At 40.6% G+C, this 21,046-nt stretch overlaps 1 protein-coding gene across 7 annotated transcripts in view; it reads right to left on the bottom strand.

The window, feature by feature from the left end:
* The window catches only part of AKAP6 (A-kinase anchoring protein 6), a 458,830-nt gene that overhangs the window by 195,803 nt on the left and 241,981 nt on the right, over positions 1-21,046 (bottom strand). For all 7 annotated transcript variants that reach the window (XM_070504219.1, XM_014857147.3, XM_070504220.1 and 4 more), the window contains 2 exons: positions 7,991-8,087; positions 6,708-6,871 (listed from right to left, as the gene is read on the bottom strand). In XM_070504219.1, the coding sequence (XP_070360320.1) occupies positions 6,708-6,871; positions 7,991-8,087 (261 nt within the window). The remainder of the gene's footprint in view (positions 1-6,707; positions 6,872-7,990; positions 8,088-21,046) is intronic.

The following is a 21,046-nucleotide window of genomic DNA, read 5'->3' as shown; positions in this document are numbered from 1 at the left end:
CTTTTACATCATGTAGACCATGATGGGGCTGACCATCAGCTGTCCTTTGACCTAGTATATATTTTTATCATCTCCACCATTTTTTCAGTGACCTCTAGAGTGGCAGACTATTAAAAAAATTTATCATCTTGGATCCATCCACACATCTGATAATATGCAAATTTAAGTGCCTAAGGAGATTAGAGGAACTATCTTTTATTCGATTCTATCACAGATTTAGTAACCACAACTGCTCTTCAAAGAAATAACTCACTTTTGTTTCTGTCTTTCAAAAACACTTTTGAAGAAAAGTTGCCCTTCTGGTAACAAAAAAAGGACTACTGAAGAATCCACAGCAGAAGAAAGCACTCTCCCCAGGTACCACATATCAAGACTATTTATACAGTTCAGCAGGAAAGGAGCAGGATCGAATGCGGGCTCTTAGGAAGAACTCTGCACGGAAGAGGTGGAATTGGGAATGCACTTACCATTCATTTGCTTGCATCAAGAACCTCATTCCATTTCAATCTGCCAACATCCTAATTAAGATGATCTGAATCTTAGGTGATCTATTATTCTAGATATAAGATAGCCCAAGCTACATTAGACAAGATGTTACACTGTGTGCTTACACGGAGACGATAAGGCCACTGAGCAGAAAAGCATGTCTTCCCTCGTGTCTGGCCCAGCACTGGGCTGAGCTCTCTGTCAGCACTCAATAAATAACGGCCAGGCCTTTGCCTGTTGTCTTTCTACTACTTGAGGCACAATTGAATCTAACTGTGTTAGTCCTGGTTCCTTTTGACAACATATACCTGTACTGTGTTTGGCGTGAAGAAGAAAGTATCTGAAGTCATTCTTTCTACATGTAGGTGTCAGTGTATGTGAGACTAATAACATATGAATGCAATTCCCATTCATTACCCTATTGCCATTTCTGAAGGTCCTCTATTAAAGAACATGCTAACTACATAAGCTTTGAGCCAGAAAATAAAAGAACTCAGAGACAATGCTTTGTCTCACCAATGCTTTGGAAGAATCAAGATCAAATTCCTTTCCAGGATAATAATATCCAGCTGCACTATTAGGCAAGAGGCACTATATAACACAGAAAATATCATAGAAAGGTGTTCCCCAGATAGGCTTCTTTTTCTCCCTTCAGTTAAAGAAAGTTAGCCAAAATTCATTAGTATAAACACTGGGTTAAGACTTGGGTGTGTGGTAAACAAACAAACAAAAAATATGTATTAACATTAGACTCGCCTTCTCCTGACATCTAAAGAAAGGCCAGATGGTCAGCGACAACCCAAGTCAGAGGCTGCACATAACGTCCCTTCACAGCCAGTATCTAAAACTGTCATTTGTAGGGCTGAGCAAACATATATAAGAAATGTCCTTAAGCTTGCTCTTGTGCTATTGTTGAACAGATAACACTGATGACCTTCATAGTCTGATATCCATTTCCAAAGGGCTGACGGCTTCAATCTAAGAACCTCAAAGAGGGCAGATAAATAAGCCCAACCCCGGAGTCCACAGCAGCGGACCCTGTCTGCTTTCACCGAGGAAATGAACATGTTGGCTGGAACCCAGGCTACGTTACCCTTCGAATAGCTGTGAAGTTTTCTGAATTTACAATAAAATCTTCAAATAGTCTTTGTTTTGGAAATGTATCTGTTTCTTTAAAGAGGACAAAGGAACCATTGTTTTGCGCTTTCAGAGTTTGAGATGTCATGTGGGAAAATCCTGGCCTCGATTCTAAGACATCTGTACTGATGGCATGCTCAATATGTGAAGAGTAAAGAAAGAGAGGATAAGAACATCTTAAAGGAGGCAATGTGCGAAACTTAAGAATGCTTTCAGGATTTTTGTTTTTTGCCTTGAAAGGTCAAAAAAAGAAAGTAGACTTTGTTAGGCATTAGATATTCACTGTATTTTGAAATCCCTCCAGCTACACAGCATCAAAAATTTTACATACTGAAAGTCTAGTTTAAGGTGATAAAACTTTCATCAACCTATCTTAAAATAAAATATATAATTACAAGCATATTTTCCATTCTTGGATGTGAGTGCTGAAGCTCTGTTTCTAGAATTGGTGAATTCTATTCTCCATTTCCATGTATAAAATATCTCACAGTCCTGGGAAAACGCTTTTTTAAAAAATGAAATACAACAAATAAGGTACGCTGCCAGGTCCTGGGGGAGAAGTTTCCTAGAGTCTTTGAATTTCCTCCTATCCTCCTTCTTTACAAGATTTCTAAGACCAAGTCCTTTTCTGCAGTCTCTCAAACAAGGTAAAAAAGAAAAATACCCCCTAGATATATCCCTTAGATTTTCTATTATGCTTCTCAAGTTCCCAGAAGCTTCTGAAGTAAACCTAAGATGAATTCTGGAGTTATTTTTTTATTATGTTTTAATTTTAGTTCCTCTTTCAGGTCTAAGATAAAATAGATGATCATAACTGCTGTGCTTGGAGATGCATTTCATGGCACAATTTGTACATGACCCGTGCAAGGTCACGTCATGGAAAGAGTTCTGACATGACAGCTAACAAGTCGAACCCAGCTTTTAGTCTTGGAGAACTTCAGGGTAACCTATTTAAGCCTGCTCCATTTAGTGCAATATGGCAAGAAAAATTTCCGTTTAAACAGTACATATTAGATATTTTCTGTATAGGGAACTTACTCTGGCTTGGATAGTGCCAATTAGGGACACATGAGGAATTATTGCTCAAATCACTGATCATTAAGGGTCATGGTTTGTCACATTGTGAGCCTTGGTGCAGACTGTGGCAAGCTGACCCAATCACTGTCCACCAGGTCGTGGGTTCTGGCCACACCACACCTTTTTATACCTCTGGGTCTCTGCCTGTGCTGCTCTCTCTGCCCACTATTTTCACTCTGAGCCTCCCCATTGAAAACATCATCTCCCCTGTAAATCTTTCCTTCATTCCCTCCCAGTAGGGTTAGTTATCTCCCTCTGTGTACTCATAGAACTTTATACCTATCTCTCCTAGAGGATTTATCAGATTCTATTATAATTATTTGTTTGTTGTCTCCACCACTAGAATATGAAGGCTTGTACATTTACCCTTATCTAGGATTTACCATGTGCCAAGCACTGTTATAAGCACTTTAGATGTGTCAACTCTTTTATCCGCACAACCTTTAAGGTTGATATTAGCATTGCCTCCATTTTACAAATGAGGAACACGAGGCACAGAGAAGTTAAGTAATTTTCCCAAGGACACATAGCTAGTAAGTGTCAGGAGTTGAACTCACGCAGTCTGACTTCAGAGACTGAGCCTTTCCTGTTATTCTTTGTGTTTGCCCAGGTGACTAAGGAAGGCAGTTCATAAACATCAAATAAATAGAAAGAATGATCATTATGATTTCTCCATAGTTGCCTAAGCACAAATTTAGAAATATGTTTTGTCTTAAATTGATTTCACCTTCATCCTTGACTATGGATGCGTTCATTTGTCTAAAGAACATCCAGCCCAGACTGGGGAAGAGAGAACTGGTTGGGAGGTAGAAGGCCTGAGGTTTTGCTGGCCCTGCTACGTCACAGCCATAAACTCTCAGCACCCCACGCGATCCCAGGTCTGTAGATAGCTGCAGGAGCCCCTCCTCCAGGCTGCTTTCAGACGCTCAACACTGTCCGCAGAGTGTGACATGAAATGCTTTGGAACAGAAATGCTATTACCAAGAAAAACACTTATGCTATTCTTTGTAAACTAATGTGGCTCAAGGAAGACATTTTCACTTCGAGGGTGATTCAAACAGAGAGAGTTTTTGTGGTTGTTTGATTAGAAGCGAGGCACTCAAATCATTAAGAGTCAGATGTGTTTATTTTTCCTCCTAATATTTAAATTCATACCCCACTCCCCTCAGATCAATGTCATCTATTTTGCCTTTTAAATCACTTTTTAATTCTTGTATTTTGATTAAAATAATTCTTACTCATTGTAGAGATTTGGAAAGTTCAAAGATGTTTAAAATATATAATGGCATGCTATGGGTCTCTTCCAATGTTTTAAAATTCTCTTCTAAAATGACTTCTCTTTTAATGGCTATGTAACCTTTCATCAGGATGAGATAGAGCATAATTTAATTAAACAGTCTCTATTTTAAACACTTCGGTTGATACCAATTATTTGCTTGTATAGGTAACAATGCAGCAGACACTCAACGTGAAAGAATTACGCGTGAGGATCGTGCAGCCCTGCAGGCGAAGGGCCTTTTGGGAGCCTGTCCTGGTGGCCTTCTGGGAGCACACGGAATGCAGATGCTGGGCCCCGCTCAAGAGGCGCTGATGCGTCTGAGGTGGGGACTGGGGCCTCTTTCTGAGAAATACTGACATTGCCTCTCCTTTGATAATACTTTCTCCTCCTTGGGTTACCTTCTTTACTCCATCTCAAGACCTCCCTACAAAATGAGGTGACTTAAAGCTTTCTCATTCAAATTGGCCCTGGTGAATAGAGCTACTCATTCCTGACTTAGGTCCTTTATTACTTTAGGTGACCGCACCATCTCTGCAGCTCCCCTTCGGTGCCTCCCCATCCTCACCCCTACTCACCCCAGTCCACCCGTGCTCCACACCACAGCCAAGAAGAGGTTTTTATGCTGCAAATCAATGACGCCCTTTCCCTGCTCACTCCAAAACCCTCCCCTGTGCTGACCAGAGGCCACTCTGCTTCCCTCGCACTCTCCTCCCTCCCTCTCTCTCTAACTGCTCTGGGCTGCTCAGAGAATGTCGCTTCCTCGAAGAAGCCCTCCTTGACGCCCTGATCTACATCACTTCTCCCAGCCCAACCTCTGGTTGCTCCCTTTTCTTCTCTTTCACAGCACACTGTGGTCTATAGACTCATGGTTATTGGGTTTAGATCTGTCTCCCCACTTCACCACCAGCTCCATGAGACAGGTACTGAGACTAATTGTTCGCCATCATACCCTGCCCTGAGCAGTGCCAGGGAGAGGAAGTGTTCTAGGTGGTGATGAATATGGGCTTTGGGGCCAAAGGGCTCAGGTTCAAATCCTAGCTCTGCTACTTAGTACCTGTGTGACCGTAAGCAAGTTACTTAACTTCTCTGTGCCTCCATTTTCTTCAGTGGGATTATAATAGGACTACCTTATAGTTTTGCTGTGAGAATTAAATGAGAGAATATACAGCAGTCTTGTAGAATGGTGTCTGGCATGTAGAATGCATCCGATACAGGATAGCTTTTTAAAAGTAAGCACTCAGTATATTTTTGTTAACTAAATAAAACACAACAGCATTTTTAGTGGCGACCTTTCCCATCATCTCTGCCCCCTGCCCTAGCCAAAGCATTAGCCCAATCAACTTCTCCCAGCAGTCTGCTCCTTAAAAGAGCTCCACTTCTGCCGTGAGAAGGCTGCTGAATATACTCTCCACTCCGCATTATTAGTCCCAGCTTTGATCCTCTCATCACGTCACTTCCTAAAATATGCGCTCATGTGCCAAGCCATCTCTCTTCCTTCGTTCAAGTATTTCCTGAAATGTGACCTCCTCCACGGAGCCTTCTCTAAGTGGGACTGAGCTCATCATTCCATCCTGTTTCCAACAAATAAGTTAAAGGTTGTTGTTTGAGGTTCCAAAGCTATAAATCGTCTCAGCTTTCACAGGCTGCGGGGTCTCATACTGCAGGGCAGGTGGGGTTTCTTCTCTGCCTGCACTTAAGAATGTGAGTCTAAGGGCAAAAGGTTTGTTTAACTCCCTCTATATACATTTAGCACAATGCCAGTCCACATGGATGCTGAAGAAATGCAACCTGACGATGATTTAATTACTCTGTCCATGCTGGGAATAGAAACCATGAACTCTTAAATCTGTTTCCCCTACTTTACAATGTGTTTCGATGCTGAGTCTATGATGAGACTGGTTTTCTGCATTTACTTTCACAAAAGAACAAATAAAAAAGAAGAGAGAGTTACATGAAAATATCAAAGTAATAAAATTATTTTCCACATCATGAGTCCAAAGATACCTTTAGAACAGTGGTGCATTGTATTAAAAGGTGCCTCATTTAAAGTTTAATTGCACATGCTTTATGCGTTATTTTGTAAATCTAAAATGAATAACCAAAACATGTCAATACTCATTTTTAAAGTACTTGTTGTATTCGGTGCATGCACCATTATGGAGAATTTACACTCAGAGCAAAAAGATTTGTAGCAAAGCATATGACCTTCTTCCCACTACAATGACCATCCCCTAATTAGGCAATGCATCTGATAGTCATTAACAGGAATGAGATAATGAATCACTTTCTCTCTTCTTTGTTAATTTGCTGTAACCAAGCGGCTAATGGATGTCAGAGCTGAGTGATTGCACTGATTATAGTGATTTATAGTTGCAACAAAACAATTTAAAACCATTCTGATTATTCATGTTAAAGATGCTTTATGTTTTGTTTACTAAATGTTTTATGTCCCCCTACCTCCTACCCCTGAAGTACCGTCCCCCTCCTACCCTGCCACTTCTTACAAAAAGACCTCTTTCTAGAAAACTTGCAAGTTGTAGGCTTTTTTTTTTATTGTTTTAAACTAAGCCATTTCATTTTGTTTATATATATCCACATATATATACAGATATATAAAGTTTACCCAGTAGAAACGAAAAGCCTTAGGGGTGGAAAGAAAACTTCAGTGGTGCCTAGTTCAAAAGAAGAGAGAAATAAGAGGAAATAAGGCAAACTTCAAGCCACTTACCTTGGGGCTTCCAGTCCCTTCCTCATCCTCCACAGACACATCAGTAGCCAGAATTTCGGCTTTGATGGTACCCAGAGCCCGGAGAATCCAGCTGTGTTGCCGTTTGATTTGCCTCTGCAGCTCCTTCCATTGACTGGCAATCATCCGCAGCATGTCCTTCAGTCCTTCTCCAAAAGAAAGGGAATGCACGAGTTACAGACTCGACTGCATTTTCACCCATTATTATTCTTTATTTAGTAAATTAGACGGATATTTCAAACAATAAACATAATTTTAAACCACCATTACCATCACCTACCATATTAGCATTTATGACTGGGAATTTTTGACTTGACATAAGGCACACAAAAGTGGGATAACCACACAGATGAATGGTTTGGAATTGACTTAGATTCAGTATATTGACTAAAAAAATGCATGTGGAAAAAAACCTACTATATATAAAAATTATTAAAATGATAGCTTCAGATTCCAAATAAAAGGCCTTGTGTGTAGCTGTGTGGAGACTTCATAACGATCAGAAAGATGTATGGAAATCGGTAAAGTTAATTCGATGAGAAATGCTGTAAATGGGCCAGAATTAAGACAGCAGTCTTCAGCATTAGCGCAGCCGATGGATGCTGCTCTTTTCTTATTTAGCTGTGGAAAGCTCAAAGCACGAGCCAAATTCTAAGTCATCCTGTCTTATGGTCTTTTACTACCAGGATAACTATAACCAAATGACAAAACTATTTTTTACTTATAATCTGCTCTTCATAAATACATTAATACTGGGGGAAGAATTGGTTTAAAGCCAAAACTCTGCTAATGCAATGACCGGCAAAGAAGATGCAAAATGTTCACGTGTGTGAATTGGCAGGGAAATAATCAGATACCTCTAGACGCCTGCCCTGTATCTGTAATGATATCTATAAGTACCCTAATGCATATGCATTAAAACTATATGCACAATTCTCATGTATTATCTTAATGTTATTTCCAGAGCACCTACATCAAAAAGCATGTCAATATGAAGTTTTCAAGAATGTGATTTCAATTGAAACTCAGGCGAACTGCAAGCCCAAAATAAAATGAACAGACCATTTGGAGGCAGTATTTCATCTTATAAGTATCGCAGCATTGTATGCAGGATATGAAACATTTATAAATCTTGAAGGTCAATCTGATAATGTAAATGTTAATAATACATAAGGAAGTGAATATATGCAGCAATTTATAGCAATGCTTCTTCATTCCTAATAGTCTGGAGACATAAAGACTTGCAATATTTCAGGAGGATTTACCTGCTTTGTGGGATGCAATAAGCTCAAGAAGTTGGTATCCTTCCTCTTCCACAGCTTCCTTGAGAGCACAATGACTGTCTACATTCAACTTAAAACTCTGCAAGGAAAAATATGAGCATCAAACTCTGGCAAGGCAGTTAAACACAAAACATCCATACAAAGCTACTTCCTACTTTTTATCAAGAACCACACAGTCCAATTTACCCAATAGACAAACTAATTTGCAATACTAAAAGCTATTGATATTTGGGATCTGGGCTCAAAATGTTTCCATTAGATTAGCAGAGTGCATCTGTTTGGAAACAGCTGATAAATCTAGAAATTCATTAGGTTTTTATGAAAAGTCAGATCCCATAGGCTATAGCAAAAGTAGCAGTGTTCTATAAAATACCCTGAATTTCTACCAGCACATATGAGCTCTTTTCATCACTTTTGAAAAATGTTAGTGATAGCACTATTTATGAAACCATAAAAAATTGGCAGTATAAATTATATTAGCCTTATGTGCACATATATAAACCCATTAACACAGTAGGGTTTGACTCAGCTCCATTTCTCAGACGTCACAAACCATGGAATATTGAGGTGGATTTAGGTGCTGCACTGAGTCAACTGCTTTTCAAATGTTTGATTTTTAAAAGTTTATTCCTTACACTGTAACACTCCTTTATAAATGAGTACATCAAGTACATCAGGGGCATTTTTCCCTCGTGATAGTCATCCAAAAGACAAAAACTGCCGTCAGGGCTGAATTCCAACGCAGAGTCATTTCTTTCAGGAAGCCTTCCCTAGTGTCTTGCGTGGGGTTAATTCCTCCCGTCTGCTACCTCTGCTCTTTATGTCTGGTTCTATTATAGAATGTAGCATACTATATTGTGCTGTATTTCTAAACTTGGCTACCAAATTATAAACAATTTGAAACAATTGCCAGTTTCACATTTATCTCCAACTCATGTCACATACAAGGTGTTCGATAAATGTTTGCGGGAAGAATGGGTATCTGTTGAAGTGGATCAATAGCACTCTCTGAAGGGGAAGGTTTCCATTTAAATATTTCAAGAAACATAGACCGTTTTCCAAAGGTTCTTCCACCTCTGGAATGTTATGAGATGCTCCAACCACAGGAGGTCCAATGGCAAGTAATCATAGTAACCAATCTGTTGAACTGATGGTTAGTCTTCAGGGTAAAAATCCATTCCTTGAGATAACTAATTGAAACAAGCATGCATTTTTAACTACTGTATGCCAAATTTTGGCTTCTGTGTGATAGGGCTTCAAAATTTACAACATATCTTGCTCTCACTACACACTCATTGAGCAACAGCTGTATGCACTGCAGTGAACTTAATATTAAGAATATTTGACACAAGTTGGAGATGATACAGTCCCAGTTGGAATGTAATTTGGATAAAAGGGGTTAAACAACCATAAATCAGGAAATAAGGTATTCATCCATTTAGAAACAATGTATTGTGCCTATTCTGAACACTGGGCCGGGTAATAGCGACTTAGGGGGTATAAAGCATGGCTTCTGGCATCAAAGGACACCTGCACATGCCACTAGGAGAAGGAAGTGCAGCCTGAGTCATCTTGGATGTTCAGTGGTGAGCCCTGGCTCTCCTCTTCTTAGTGGAGATCTTTTTAAAGCTCAGAAAAGGGACCTTTTCAAAGCTCAGAAGAACAAGCAAAACAATCAAAAGAAGCTGTAAATGAAGAAGATAGGGACAGACAGATCAGGTCTTAAAGCACAAAGATGAGAATTTTGCCTAAAAAAAATTGACGCCAAAATGACAAATCATTTCATCGGACTAAAAGCGCAAGAAACAGTCAAGCTTGACAGAAAGAGACAATATGAGGTTTCCCCAAGGATTGTTCACTATTTCTTGTATTGTCCTCTTTCAGCTACAGGTATTTGGTTGAATAAAATAAAGAATGGCAGGGCCCCGGCCCCGTGGCCAAGTGGTTAAGTTCGCAAGCTCCGCTTCGGCAGCCCAGGGTTTTGCTGGCTCGGATCGTGGGCACGGACATGGCACTGCTCATCGAGCTATGCTGAGGTGGCGTCCCACATGCCACAACAAGAAGGACCCACAACTAGGAGTGTACAACTATGTACCAAGAGTTTTGGGGAGAAAAAGGAAAAAAACAAAATCTTAAAAAATAATAAATAAGAAAATAAGATAAAGTATGGCTATGACATATGTGAAGAATGACTACTCACAAGGGATCAGGAGACTAGCTATGGATCTCTGGTACAGGAAATAGTGGGAAAGGTCAAAATCACATTCATAGATTAAAGTTCCAAAGTGGCTCGGTCTTAGCAGCATCATATCAGGAACATAGACTTTCAGCCATCCCCATGGAACACTGTTAGTGTCTGCCAGGTCCATGGAGGCCCGTGAGTTTTATGTTTGTGAACAGAGAGGCCAAAAAGAGTTCAGAGTCTTTCCTGACCTAATTTTAATTATTTTAAAAGCATAAATTAATACAATAGATATTTATTGAGCAGTCTCTCCCAGACCTATAGACACAAAAGTTAACAATTTACGATTCTGGCACATGCATCTTATAGTCTATTGGGTAAAAGAGATAAGAAAGCAAGCAGCCTTACATGACCCAGCATAGAATAAACGTGTAATTAGGTTTTGGTGTATAATAGAGAGTGGTGAGGCCTAAACTCAACAGTGATATGCCCTGTCCAATGAGATTTAATTAAAAAAAAATTAAAGCATCATGCTGGCCCAGTAAAAACAAGACTGTGGGCCATATTCCATATGAGTGTGGTAAGTGCTGGATGGGTGCTGTGGGAGCCCGAGCTGGGAGCCAGGTTCTGCACAGCCTGGCAGGGAGCTTGTGCAGAAAGGACTGATTTGTATATGGGCCTGGAGACACTCCTTATGGTAGCAGGCAACAGGGAGCCACGAGCAGCTTGGTGTGGCTGGGATAGGATGCAAGCAGGGGAGGTGGGAGCTGTGGTTACACAAGGTACTCAACTCCAAGAACCATGAAAGAGTCATGGAAGAAGATGCCAACAACATGTGAGAGCACCTGGTGCAGTTCTGTGTTCTAGAAAGATCTTTCTGGCTGTTGTGTAGAGTTGACTTTAAAAGGCAGACTGGAGACAAGGAGGCCATTTAGGAGGCTGCTATGGTAATACAGGCCAGATGTTTCTGCATGCTCATTTTTTTTTTAATTAAAAAAAGGTATGCTTTTTCTTCTAAATGAATGGAAGAAGGAAAAATGAAGAAAATCTTCTGCCTTTTTAAGTTCTTCTCAGTGCGTGAGAGCAGCATGTGCCAGAATTTAGTTCTTTGGCTGTTCTGATGATAAATACCAGAGGTTATTAGTCAGGAGTCTCCAAATGTGAAAGACATATTGAACTGATGAACTTTTACTCCCACTGTCATTTTAAAGAGATGGTATATATGCTGATGAATAAGGCACTTGATGACACTTTCTTCACACAAAAGATTTTTACTACCCTAAGAAAACGAAAACTTGCTTTTTCACAAGGGCAGGAGGAAGAATATGAGTTCAGACAGAAAGACAGAAGCTTGAAAAGTCACCTGCTACCTGCCTCAGGCCATCTCTGCCCAGGCTCCACGCTGAGCTGTGCCCAGCACCATCCTGCCTTTCCCAGGGGGGCTCTGGGCAGGGAAGAAAGCCACGATCCCCTGCTCAGAGCTTGGCAGTTTCTCTTCTCCTCTCCAATGCCATCCACACAGGATGGTCAGATGCTCCTCAAAATAAGAAACATACCTTCCAAATGCTATATGTGCCAAGAAAGGAGAGATTTTTATCAGTAAACATCTCTTTGTTTAAGAACCTTCTAAAAACTTGATGAGAAATTATACAGCCATTAAAATGAAGACTATGAAATCACATAAAAAGACATAGAACACATGACAAGCCAAAAAAGTGAAGATTTAAAATTGTATCTATGATAAAATGAAAGCTATGTAAATGAACAGCCCCAGTGCGTAGAAAAAGGAAAGCGTTAGGGAAATACAACAAAAGGTTAGCGCCGTTTCTGCAGGGGAGGATGCGCAGTTAACACAGTCCAGTCTCGTGAAATGAGCTCTCTGTGCTTTAGCTTTCGGAAATATAAAATGGAAATAACACTACCTAACTTCTGGGTTGTTTCAAGAATTAGAGATAATGTTTGTAAAGCTTGGAAGCAGTGCCTGGTAACGAGTGGGGCTAAAGAAAAATCATTACAGACTTTTAAATTCCTTTTCTCTATTTTCCAACCATTCTATGTAGTTAATGGTATTTTATGGCATCTTTAAGCAACAAGTGGCACTTATTGTCAACCGAACAATAACTCCTTAAGTGCAGATACCAAGTTTTGGCTTTTGTGTCACCACCTAGCACAGGCCTGTCCACAGAGGGCACCAAAACACAGATGCTGCTATCGGAGATTCCGGGAGGAGCCAGCGCAGACTGAGAGGCCAAGGATGTGGGTCTTCTTTCGTCTCAAGTGTGTGCCCTTGGACGAGTCATCTAACCCTTCTGGGCTTCTTTTTCCTTATCTACAATCCAGGCATCTGAACTCAATATTTTCCAGTCCTTGGACATTTTTATTTTATCTTTAAGCCAGGCAGTTAAGGATAGGTGGCTCAGGAGAATTTTTATTTATTCTAAACCAGAAAATTTTCAAAAAGGGAAGAATCCCAAAGGCCATCTAACCATTCATCTATCCCAGGGCAGCTCTGTCCCTCAACCATTCCAGGCAGATGTGTCTGTTCTATTTTTAACTGTCTCCAGGGAAGTTTCTTCCAACTTCTCATCCTGAGTCCGCAACATTTCTTCTCAGGAATTTAAGAATCCTGCAAAGAGCAGCACGAGCTTCCCTCTGCTTCAGATTCTTTTGCCAAGTCATCTCTCCAGTGTAGGAGTTAGAAATCAGGGACATTGTGAGACTGTGCCAACAAAATCCACACGTCCAATCAATCACCAAGCCCTGCCGACTTATGTCTCCATCCTTACCACCCCGTATCGACCAACAGCGCCTTAGATTCAGGTCCTCATCATCACCCCTTGCCAGGTTGACTTCAGCAGCCTCCAGCCATAGCCCCCTCAAAACCACAATTATTCCTTATTTGTGGCTTCATCTATGAAGGTGCAGGCTTTGTCGTAAGCATGCAGGATGTGTCTGTGAACAAGATGAACATAGTCCCTGACTTCACAGAGCTCACAGTCTAGCGGTGGGTGGAGAGAAAGGGGGAAGATGCATCTTATAAACAGGGAGTTTCAGTTGATTGGGTCGAGGGGGCTATGACATCGTGTGGGATGCTGCTGACGAGCACAGGCTCTGGAGCTGGACAGCCTGGGTTCAAATCCTGGCTCCTCCATCACCCGCTATGTAACTGTGGGCAACCTCTTTGTACTCAGTTTCTTCAGCTGTAAAAAGGAAGAAATGTTAGTGCCTACTTCACAGGGTTGCTGTGAGGATGAAAAGCCTTGACCTGTAGCTCAGAAACCAACATATCATAATAGCTCAAGAAAAACATTTCATTATACAGGTGGTATGCCTACAACACAATTCTGAAGAAGATGTTCCTCTTCTTAAATGGTTCTCCAGTGGTTTCCCAAGGTTGCAGGATACAGTCCAGCCTCTAGTGTGACCTACAGAGCCCTCTAAGATCCTGGCTAAGTCTGCTTCTTCGGCCCCATGTCTGCCGTGAAATGTGCCTGAACTACTTAGTTTCCACCTCACGCCAGCCATCTTGCTCCTCCAAGATGCTGCTCTTGCTGGCACCTCTGCCTGGAAAGTCCTTCTAAACCCTGCTCCTCCTTTAAAATTCAGTCAGGTGTCACTCTCTCTAGCAAGTTTTCCCTGACCATCTTCCATTCTCCCATTTCCCCTCCTCAGCATCCACAGAAGCTTGGCAGAGCTCAAACCTTTACTTACTGCACTGTTGTGTAACTATTGATGATGCGTCTCCTTTCCACTCATGAGTTCCTTGACAGTAGAACTTGTCACTCATTTTCCTATGCTCAGTGCCTAGGACAGTGCCTGGCACCTAACAAATGTTCAGGGAGCAAATGAATGAAGATTTGTACCAAAAACCTTCCACATAGCTTTCAAACTGCTGTAGCATTTTGTGAGATATTGGTGCAATCACTCTTCGCTTGGAAGTGGTTGATAAATGTCCCCAAATTTTGCTCAGTGAACACCATGTAAATGAGCTGTCATGTTCCTTCGCTTACAAAATTACTTGCCAATTACACTTAGATGATCCCAGTGTAATTGCCATGTAAGCTGTACCCTGGCTGAGACAGCCCAAATCATCAATTTAACTTTACCCTCTCATCAAATGGTACTCACCACACAATTAAACAAATGGTCAGCCACCACCACAATTGTATATCTCCCCAACAAAATGAAGTGGCTACATTTGTCACTGATTTATCAGTTATGACAATACGCAACACACCAACAGGTATAATACCAGAAGCTTAAAAAAATAAAAAGCACTATGCACTCTTGAAAAAGAAGTTCCAAGTTTATGATCAAAAAGAAAAGCATTATAAAAAACTGTTTTCTTTAGGGAAAAAAAAGAAGGCACTAAGATACAAAGAGAAAAATCCTCGTTCTTCCTGAGAAGACCTTCTTCCTGAAACCTCAGAAATTAAAAATATTTCCAAGCACTTGAAAGTGAATTTAGCTCTTCAAACAAATCACAATTTCGTTCAAACAAACAGTTAATTTTTTGTGTGGAAGGTAAATATGTTTTACTAAGATTGACATTCTTTTCTGATAGACTTGCTAATATCTGATGCGAGAATTAGGTAGATGGGAGAGATCCTGAATGGGGATGGTGCCTCTTACTGACCAAATTTTCACTTGCTTTTCTGAATGCTGCCTCCACACCTGGCACAGGTAACCACATTGACTTTCCAGCATGGCCACCTTAGGTCACATGGATTCTCAAACACAGGTTCTCTCTAAAGGGACCATTTGACTTCCAGAACACACTTCTCTGAGGCCCTGATTGAAAAAGAGGTCAATTCTGGCCCAAATATCTCTCTACCCCCTGCGGTGGAATAATTGACGTGCAACAGCCCCTACAGATGTGGAGTCACCAAGGTGATGGATGGATACAAGTATATTATTCACACGTGCATCTGCTAATATACAGGTCCCACTGCAAACACCAGGACTTAAGAATATTATGTGGATTTAGGACAATCCCTGAAGGACTCCAGTTCCATTAAAAATTTGTTTGGCAGCCTGGGGCAGATCTATTCCAACTCCCACATGCTTCATGCGTTTGAGAGAAGAAACCAAACTGCTTGAAAAACAAATTTAATAAATTTTGTAATGTCAAGTCATTAACATCCTGTCTAGTCATACAGTCCTCATATTTTGAAGCAGTAACATTAACCTCTGGAATTTTTTTTTAACCTTTCTAATATCTGAGTTAACATTTTTATTTTCCTCATGTTTTCTGCCAAAGGGGATGAGTCACATTCTGAAAACAGAGGAAAACATTCCTACTTTTTCCCTCTATTGGTGTTTTCCTTGTCACAAATATACCAGGTAACAACCAGAAAGCTCTGTGACCAGCTCCATGTTGGTCTGGAAGTAGCAGAGGAAATATTTTAACTTGCAGACATTCCCAGTTATCGTTTGACGATTTATAATGTTAGTTATAATTTGCTGCCTGTAATGGTTATACCGCGGCTTTTACAAATGCTCATTCATTCATTCAGCAGATATTTTTAGTACCTATTATGTACTTGCAAGGCTGGGGGTCAGAGGAGACAGCAAAGAGACACAGGCGAGGTGACAGTCACAGGTGAATCGTTGAGGGAAGGGTCAGTGGGGAGACAGCTTCTCTAGGAACACTCAAGCTGCTCACACCACATGTTCTCGGGTCTCCAAGGAAGATGCACACGACCCCCCCAAAACGAACAAAGTATCCTCACATACAACGTTCTTCTTTGATCTTCACAACAACCTTCAGTAGATAGGACAGGCATTTTTCTGACTAGTGTAAAGATCTGTTTCGGGCCTGAATCTTTCACCTTAATATCATTTACACTAGGTGAATTGTTTCAAGATTTCAAAATTCCATGCCACACAGTAGATAGTAGGATCTGCATGGGGGTCTACACAGGGAGAGAGAGGCAGGTGACAGCACCCTGGCTCACAGGAGTTAGGTCGTACACTGGCTTTTGTCCACACACAGTATTGCTGGGCGTGTGCACGAACCCCGGAGGGCAAGGCCAGTCTGTAAACTTTCTCTTGAGTGCTCAGCACACCACCGCCCTAAACAGGAAGTCTTAATAAATCCAGTGTTTCCCTGGCATTCTAACTTAAAACGGTCATTATGTCCTAAAAAGAAGAATAAATAAGTAATAAATTAGTAAAATGTCTAGGTACCAATAATTTTCAAAATGATGAGAACTGCTGGGTGTTATGGCGCAAAAGTCCTTAAACTGAGTCAGGCAAAAAGTATGTTCCCAGGTGCTTTGAACAGTCCAGGGATCCTTTGTAACTGAAAAGGAAAGACAATGCCATTTGTCTCCTAGATACACAGAATTAGGGTTATATGAGCAAAGGACTACGATCCAGTACTTTCACACATCCAAAATGATGAGCCTCCTGTCCCCACACATCAACCTCAAAATGCCTGCATGCTATAAATTCCCCACAGACCTTTCCATCCCAACCCACCAAAGGAAGGAACTCAAGGCCGGGAGTTGAGCATTTCAAATCCCCCAAAGAGAAGTAATGCTGCTCCCTACTCATCTCAGCTACTTCCTTTAAACTGATGGGAATCAAGGGGACAAGCAAATGGAAGTTCCAAGTTCCTACGAGACCACCAGCTCTGCTCAGTGAGACGGAGGGAGGTGTCAGTGAAACTCACACAGCTCAGGCTTTCGAAGTCTGACCAACAGCCTCCACTAGCTGAGCACAACAGCGACGTGCAGCTGCCCGTCTTGTGAAGCTCCTCTTTCTTGGGCCAGGGCTACCTGTCTTCTCAGAAGAGAGGGAGGCAAGGAGAGCTGGGCACCAGCAAATGGGAAAAAGGGAGGCCTGTCATCTCTTAACCTCAAGCCATGAAAAACGGAGCAGAGGTGGAGACAGGAGGGCAAGCAAAAGAAAAAGGGCTGAATGTATTTGGGGAAATTTTCTTGTATGGCTAAAAACTCTGTGAGAAGTATATTGTTTCTTTTACGATATAAATGAAAGCTATTTAATAAAAAATAGGATATAACATGAAGATCTAAATATAGATAATAAATGCACGAAAATATCTATAGAGATTTTGTTAGCCAGACATATTAGTAGTTTAATCCAATCTGTTTTTGTAAGACTTCAGGTAATGTCAACAGGGAAAAATTTTCAAATCCTTTAAGGGTACCAAGACTCTCAGCACTGTCTGCAGGATTTTGGTGCTTCTGTGCCACCTTGTGGTAGGGACCTCAAATTGCAGGCACTGATCCTAAAATGAACAACAAAGTTCTGGAAGGTGGGCTTTCAAAGTTACCCCTATAAACTTGGACTCGAAACTCTGTACACACACAAACATGGACCCTACTCACTTTTTAGAACCTAAAGAAAAAACCATCCCTAGAGAATGACAGACTCTCACTACATGGGGGCCCTGAGTGCTTCTGCAGACGGACAACAGGACAGAGAGATTATCAACTGGTGCTAAAATAACCCGAATGCTCGTTGCATAATTATTTGCAAGAGCATAAATAAGGAGGCCGCTTCACTGGCCATCGTCATGGGAATGATTGAATAAATTGTGGTACATCTACACAATAAAATATTGAGGATCTGCTAGAATGTATAGTAGACCTTAATGTACTGACAGAAGGAAGTCTGAGATATGTTTAGATACAAAAAGCAGTCATTGAACAGTATATATAACATGAATGCAAAATCATTAAAATGTGTGCATTTTTACATAAGAAGGTTCAAAAAGATATGGAACAAACTGTTTATGTTGGTTACCCAAGGGAGGGGAAGGCTTTTTACTTTTAATTTTATGTTCTTTTATATGGTTTGAATTTTTTCCATTGAGTATAATTTAATGCTTGCCTTTAACTAGAGTCCCCTAATCACAGCAGTTGTATGAAAGACAAAGTTTGTTCCACTTTTGGCACATACCCCCAATGACCACTAGGCTCTTGTAGTATTTGCCCCCTCTCTTCCATGTAAACACTACTTGTAATGTTCACACTTCCTGGTTTCGCCCACCCCTCAGATGGCCCTGGAGCTTCAGTCCCACTCCACACACAGAGAGAAAAGCTTTCAGCCAGTTTCCACACCCTTCCACACATCAAGTCTTGGTCATATTTCTGTCACTGTGGGCTGCGGGCCTTCCTGTGCTATTCTCAAGGACATTAGTAACGTCAGGGGAGACCCGTGAAGATGAAACAGATGTTGGTAATGAGATTTCTGACTAGACAAGGCAAAGCATCAAAAAGAGAACTGTTGACACATCTCTCTAATCCATCCTTCTCTCTCTAATCCACCCCCTCTGTTCTTTCCTACCTCCCATCTGACCCACATCCTCTCCAGTTCTCTCACTGCTCAGACATCATCTAATCCACTCATTCAACAACAGCCTCCCTGATCTTAGGCTCGTTCGTTCCATCCATGACAGTGTAAGCAAACTCCGTAGAACATGCTGGTCTTCCCAGGACTGGAGTCCAAACACGCTTTTGCTTATCAGCCTGGCCTACACGTCTGCCTCACCCCAGATTCCTTAAGCTGTTGAGATATCCATGTTCTTTTGGAACAGAACCCAAAAAATAGTTTCTTTTAAAAACATTTCTATTAATATCACAGATAAGGGACTCATTTCCTTAATATATACACAAAGCTCCCATAAATCCTGATGCAAAAGGCCAATGACTCAACAGAAAAACAGGCTAAGAATATGAGCAGACAGTTCTCAGAAAAGAAATACAAATGACTCCTAAAAATATGAAGAGGTACTCAATGCCACTTAAAATACAAGAAATACAAACTAAACTACAGTGAGATGCCATTTGTAACTATCAAAGGAACAAAGATCAACCAACGTGATAACATATTCCAATAGCAAAGATGCGCAGAAATAGGCGTTCTCATGCATTGCTAAGTATAAATTGGTACAATCTCAAGAAAGGACAATTTGGCAATACACGAAAATTTTAAATGCATGTAAACTTTGACCCAGAAATTTCACATGTAAGGTATTTATTCTGAGGATATACTTATACTATGCAAATGATGAATATCCAAGGATATTCACTGAAGCACTGTCTATAATAGAAAAAGACCACAAACAACCCAAATTTTTATCAGTAAATTATGGCATATTCATAAAAGGAACATTGTGCAGCCATTCAAAAAGATGAAGTAGGTCTATATTTACTGATTTTGAATTAGTGCTAGCATAAATTAAGGGAACAAAGTTAAGTACACATATGCATTTGTTTTCAAATACCTGGAATAACTCTGAAAGGATATAAAGAAACAAGAAACAGTAGTCGCCTCAAGAGAGGAGAATTGGACTGGGGGGACATAGGTGGGAGGCCTATTTTTTTATTTTCTACCTTTTTACTCCCTTCCTTTATTTACCTTTGGAATTTTGTGTTATATCCATATATTAGTCGAAAAAAAACACATTTAAAGAGAGTGATAACAGTCTATAACAGTGATAACATATCCTTCAAATGCTCTTCTCAAATCCATTTTCCATTATGCCCATAGTTATTCTCTCATCAAAGCCATGGACTTCATCCAGTTATCTATGCCAAGTTGACCCTATGCCCATGGAATTGACAGTTGATTCATGCCACTCTCCTGTTTTAAAATAAAATAAAACCTCTAATGAGTCCCCATTGTCCCCAGAGAAAAGTTCAATCCATTAAAAAAACATTCAATCTCCTTTACCACCCAACCAGCACCAATCTAGTCTCAGCCACACCGAATGGCTTACCACAGTTGCCTTACTTGCCCATAAAATTTCCTCCCATCTCCTCTCCTCCCCTTTCTATCCAACAAATTATATATGACGTGTGAGGTCTACACCAAATTACCTCTTTGAGCCTTTTCTACCCTCAGGAAGAACCAACAAAACTTTTCTCTGTGCTCTGAACAGTACTTTGCTTATCCTACAAGAAGTATACTGCCCAAAATTATGTTACATACATCATTCATGGGTCCAAAGACAACTACATTTAACCTGTGGTCATCTCCTTTAGACTGAAAATCCCTGGAAGTAAGAAGCCAAATCAGTCATCACATATTCCCAGCACCTACTAACTTCCTGGCACTCCAAGGTGCTTAATATATATGAATTCACCATCACCATTTACTCCCATGTTTCCTCATTAATCAACTTGAATTAAGCACGTGGTTTTCCAAGGCTGTTTCTATGCGGTTGGTTAATGCTTGCCCAATGTGACATGGTGTGACCTAGGCAAATTTATCACACAAGTTTAAGGCAGGCTCTTGAGCTTGGTTCTTCTTCCTAATTCTTGCACTGTTGTCTGGCGTCTGTTTGACTTTGCTTTCTCCTGTTGGATACTCTTACTGACTATAGATTTAAAAAACTCCTGGTTTGCTTTCCTGCAATTGATTGCATAAGATGTGGTACCCATTTCGTGAGTTAGGCATGTATAAAAACTGTTTGAGAGATCAGAGTTATCTTTTCAGGAGGAAATGGACAGGAAATGAAATCTCTGGAGGGAGAAGTTGCTGTCCTGCTCTGCTGCTTTACTCTAAAACACTCTACCTCTGAAGATACTATAAATTCTCTCAAAGGAAAAAACATCTAAATCGTTTGCCAAGAACTATTTATGATTCTTCTACTCAAATGTAGTTCTTGGTGACTTTTGCTTCTTTAGCCAATAAAAAAGGTGGTGAGGGAAACATCTAAATGTCCACCAACAGGTGAATGGATACACAAATTGTGGTATGTCTATGGAACGGAATATTACTCAGCAATAAAAATGAACAATTGAAACAGGCAACTTTGAAATAAGTATGGTTGGTGAAAGAAATAGGTTTTTAAAAAAGTACATAGTGTTTGACTGCCTTTA

This window comes from Equus asinus, chromosome 2 (genome assembly GCF_041296235.1).
Source record: "Equus asinus isolate D_3611 breed Donkey chromosome 2, EquAss-T2T_v2, whole genome shotgun sequence".
Taxonomy (NCBI): Eukaryota; Metazoa; Chordata; class Mammalia; order Perissodactyla; family Equidae; genus Equus; species Equus asinus.
This window is presented reverse-complemented; position numbering and strand designations above follow the sequence as displayed.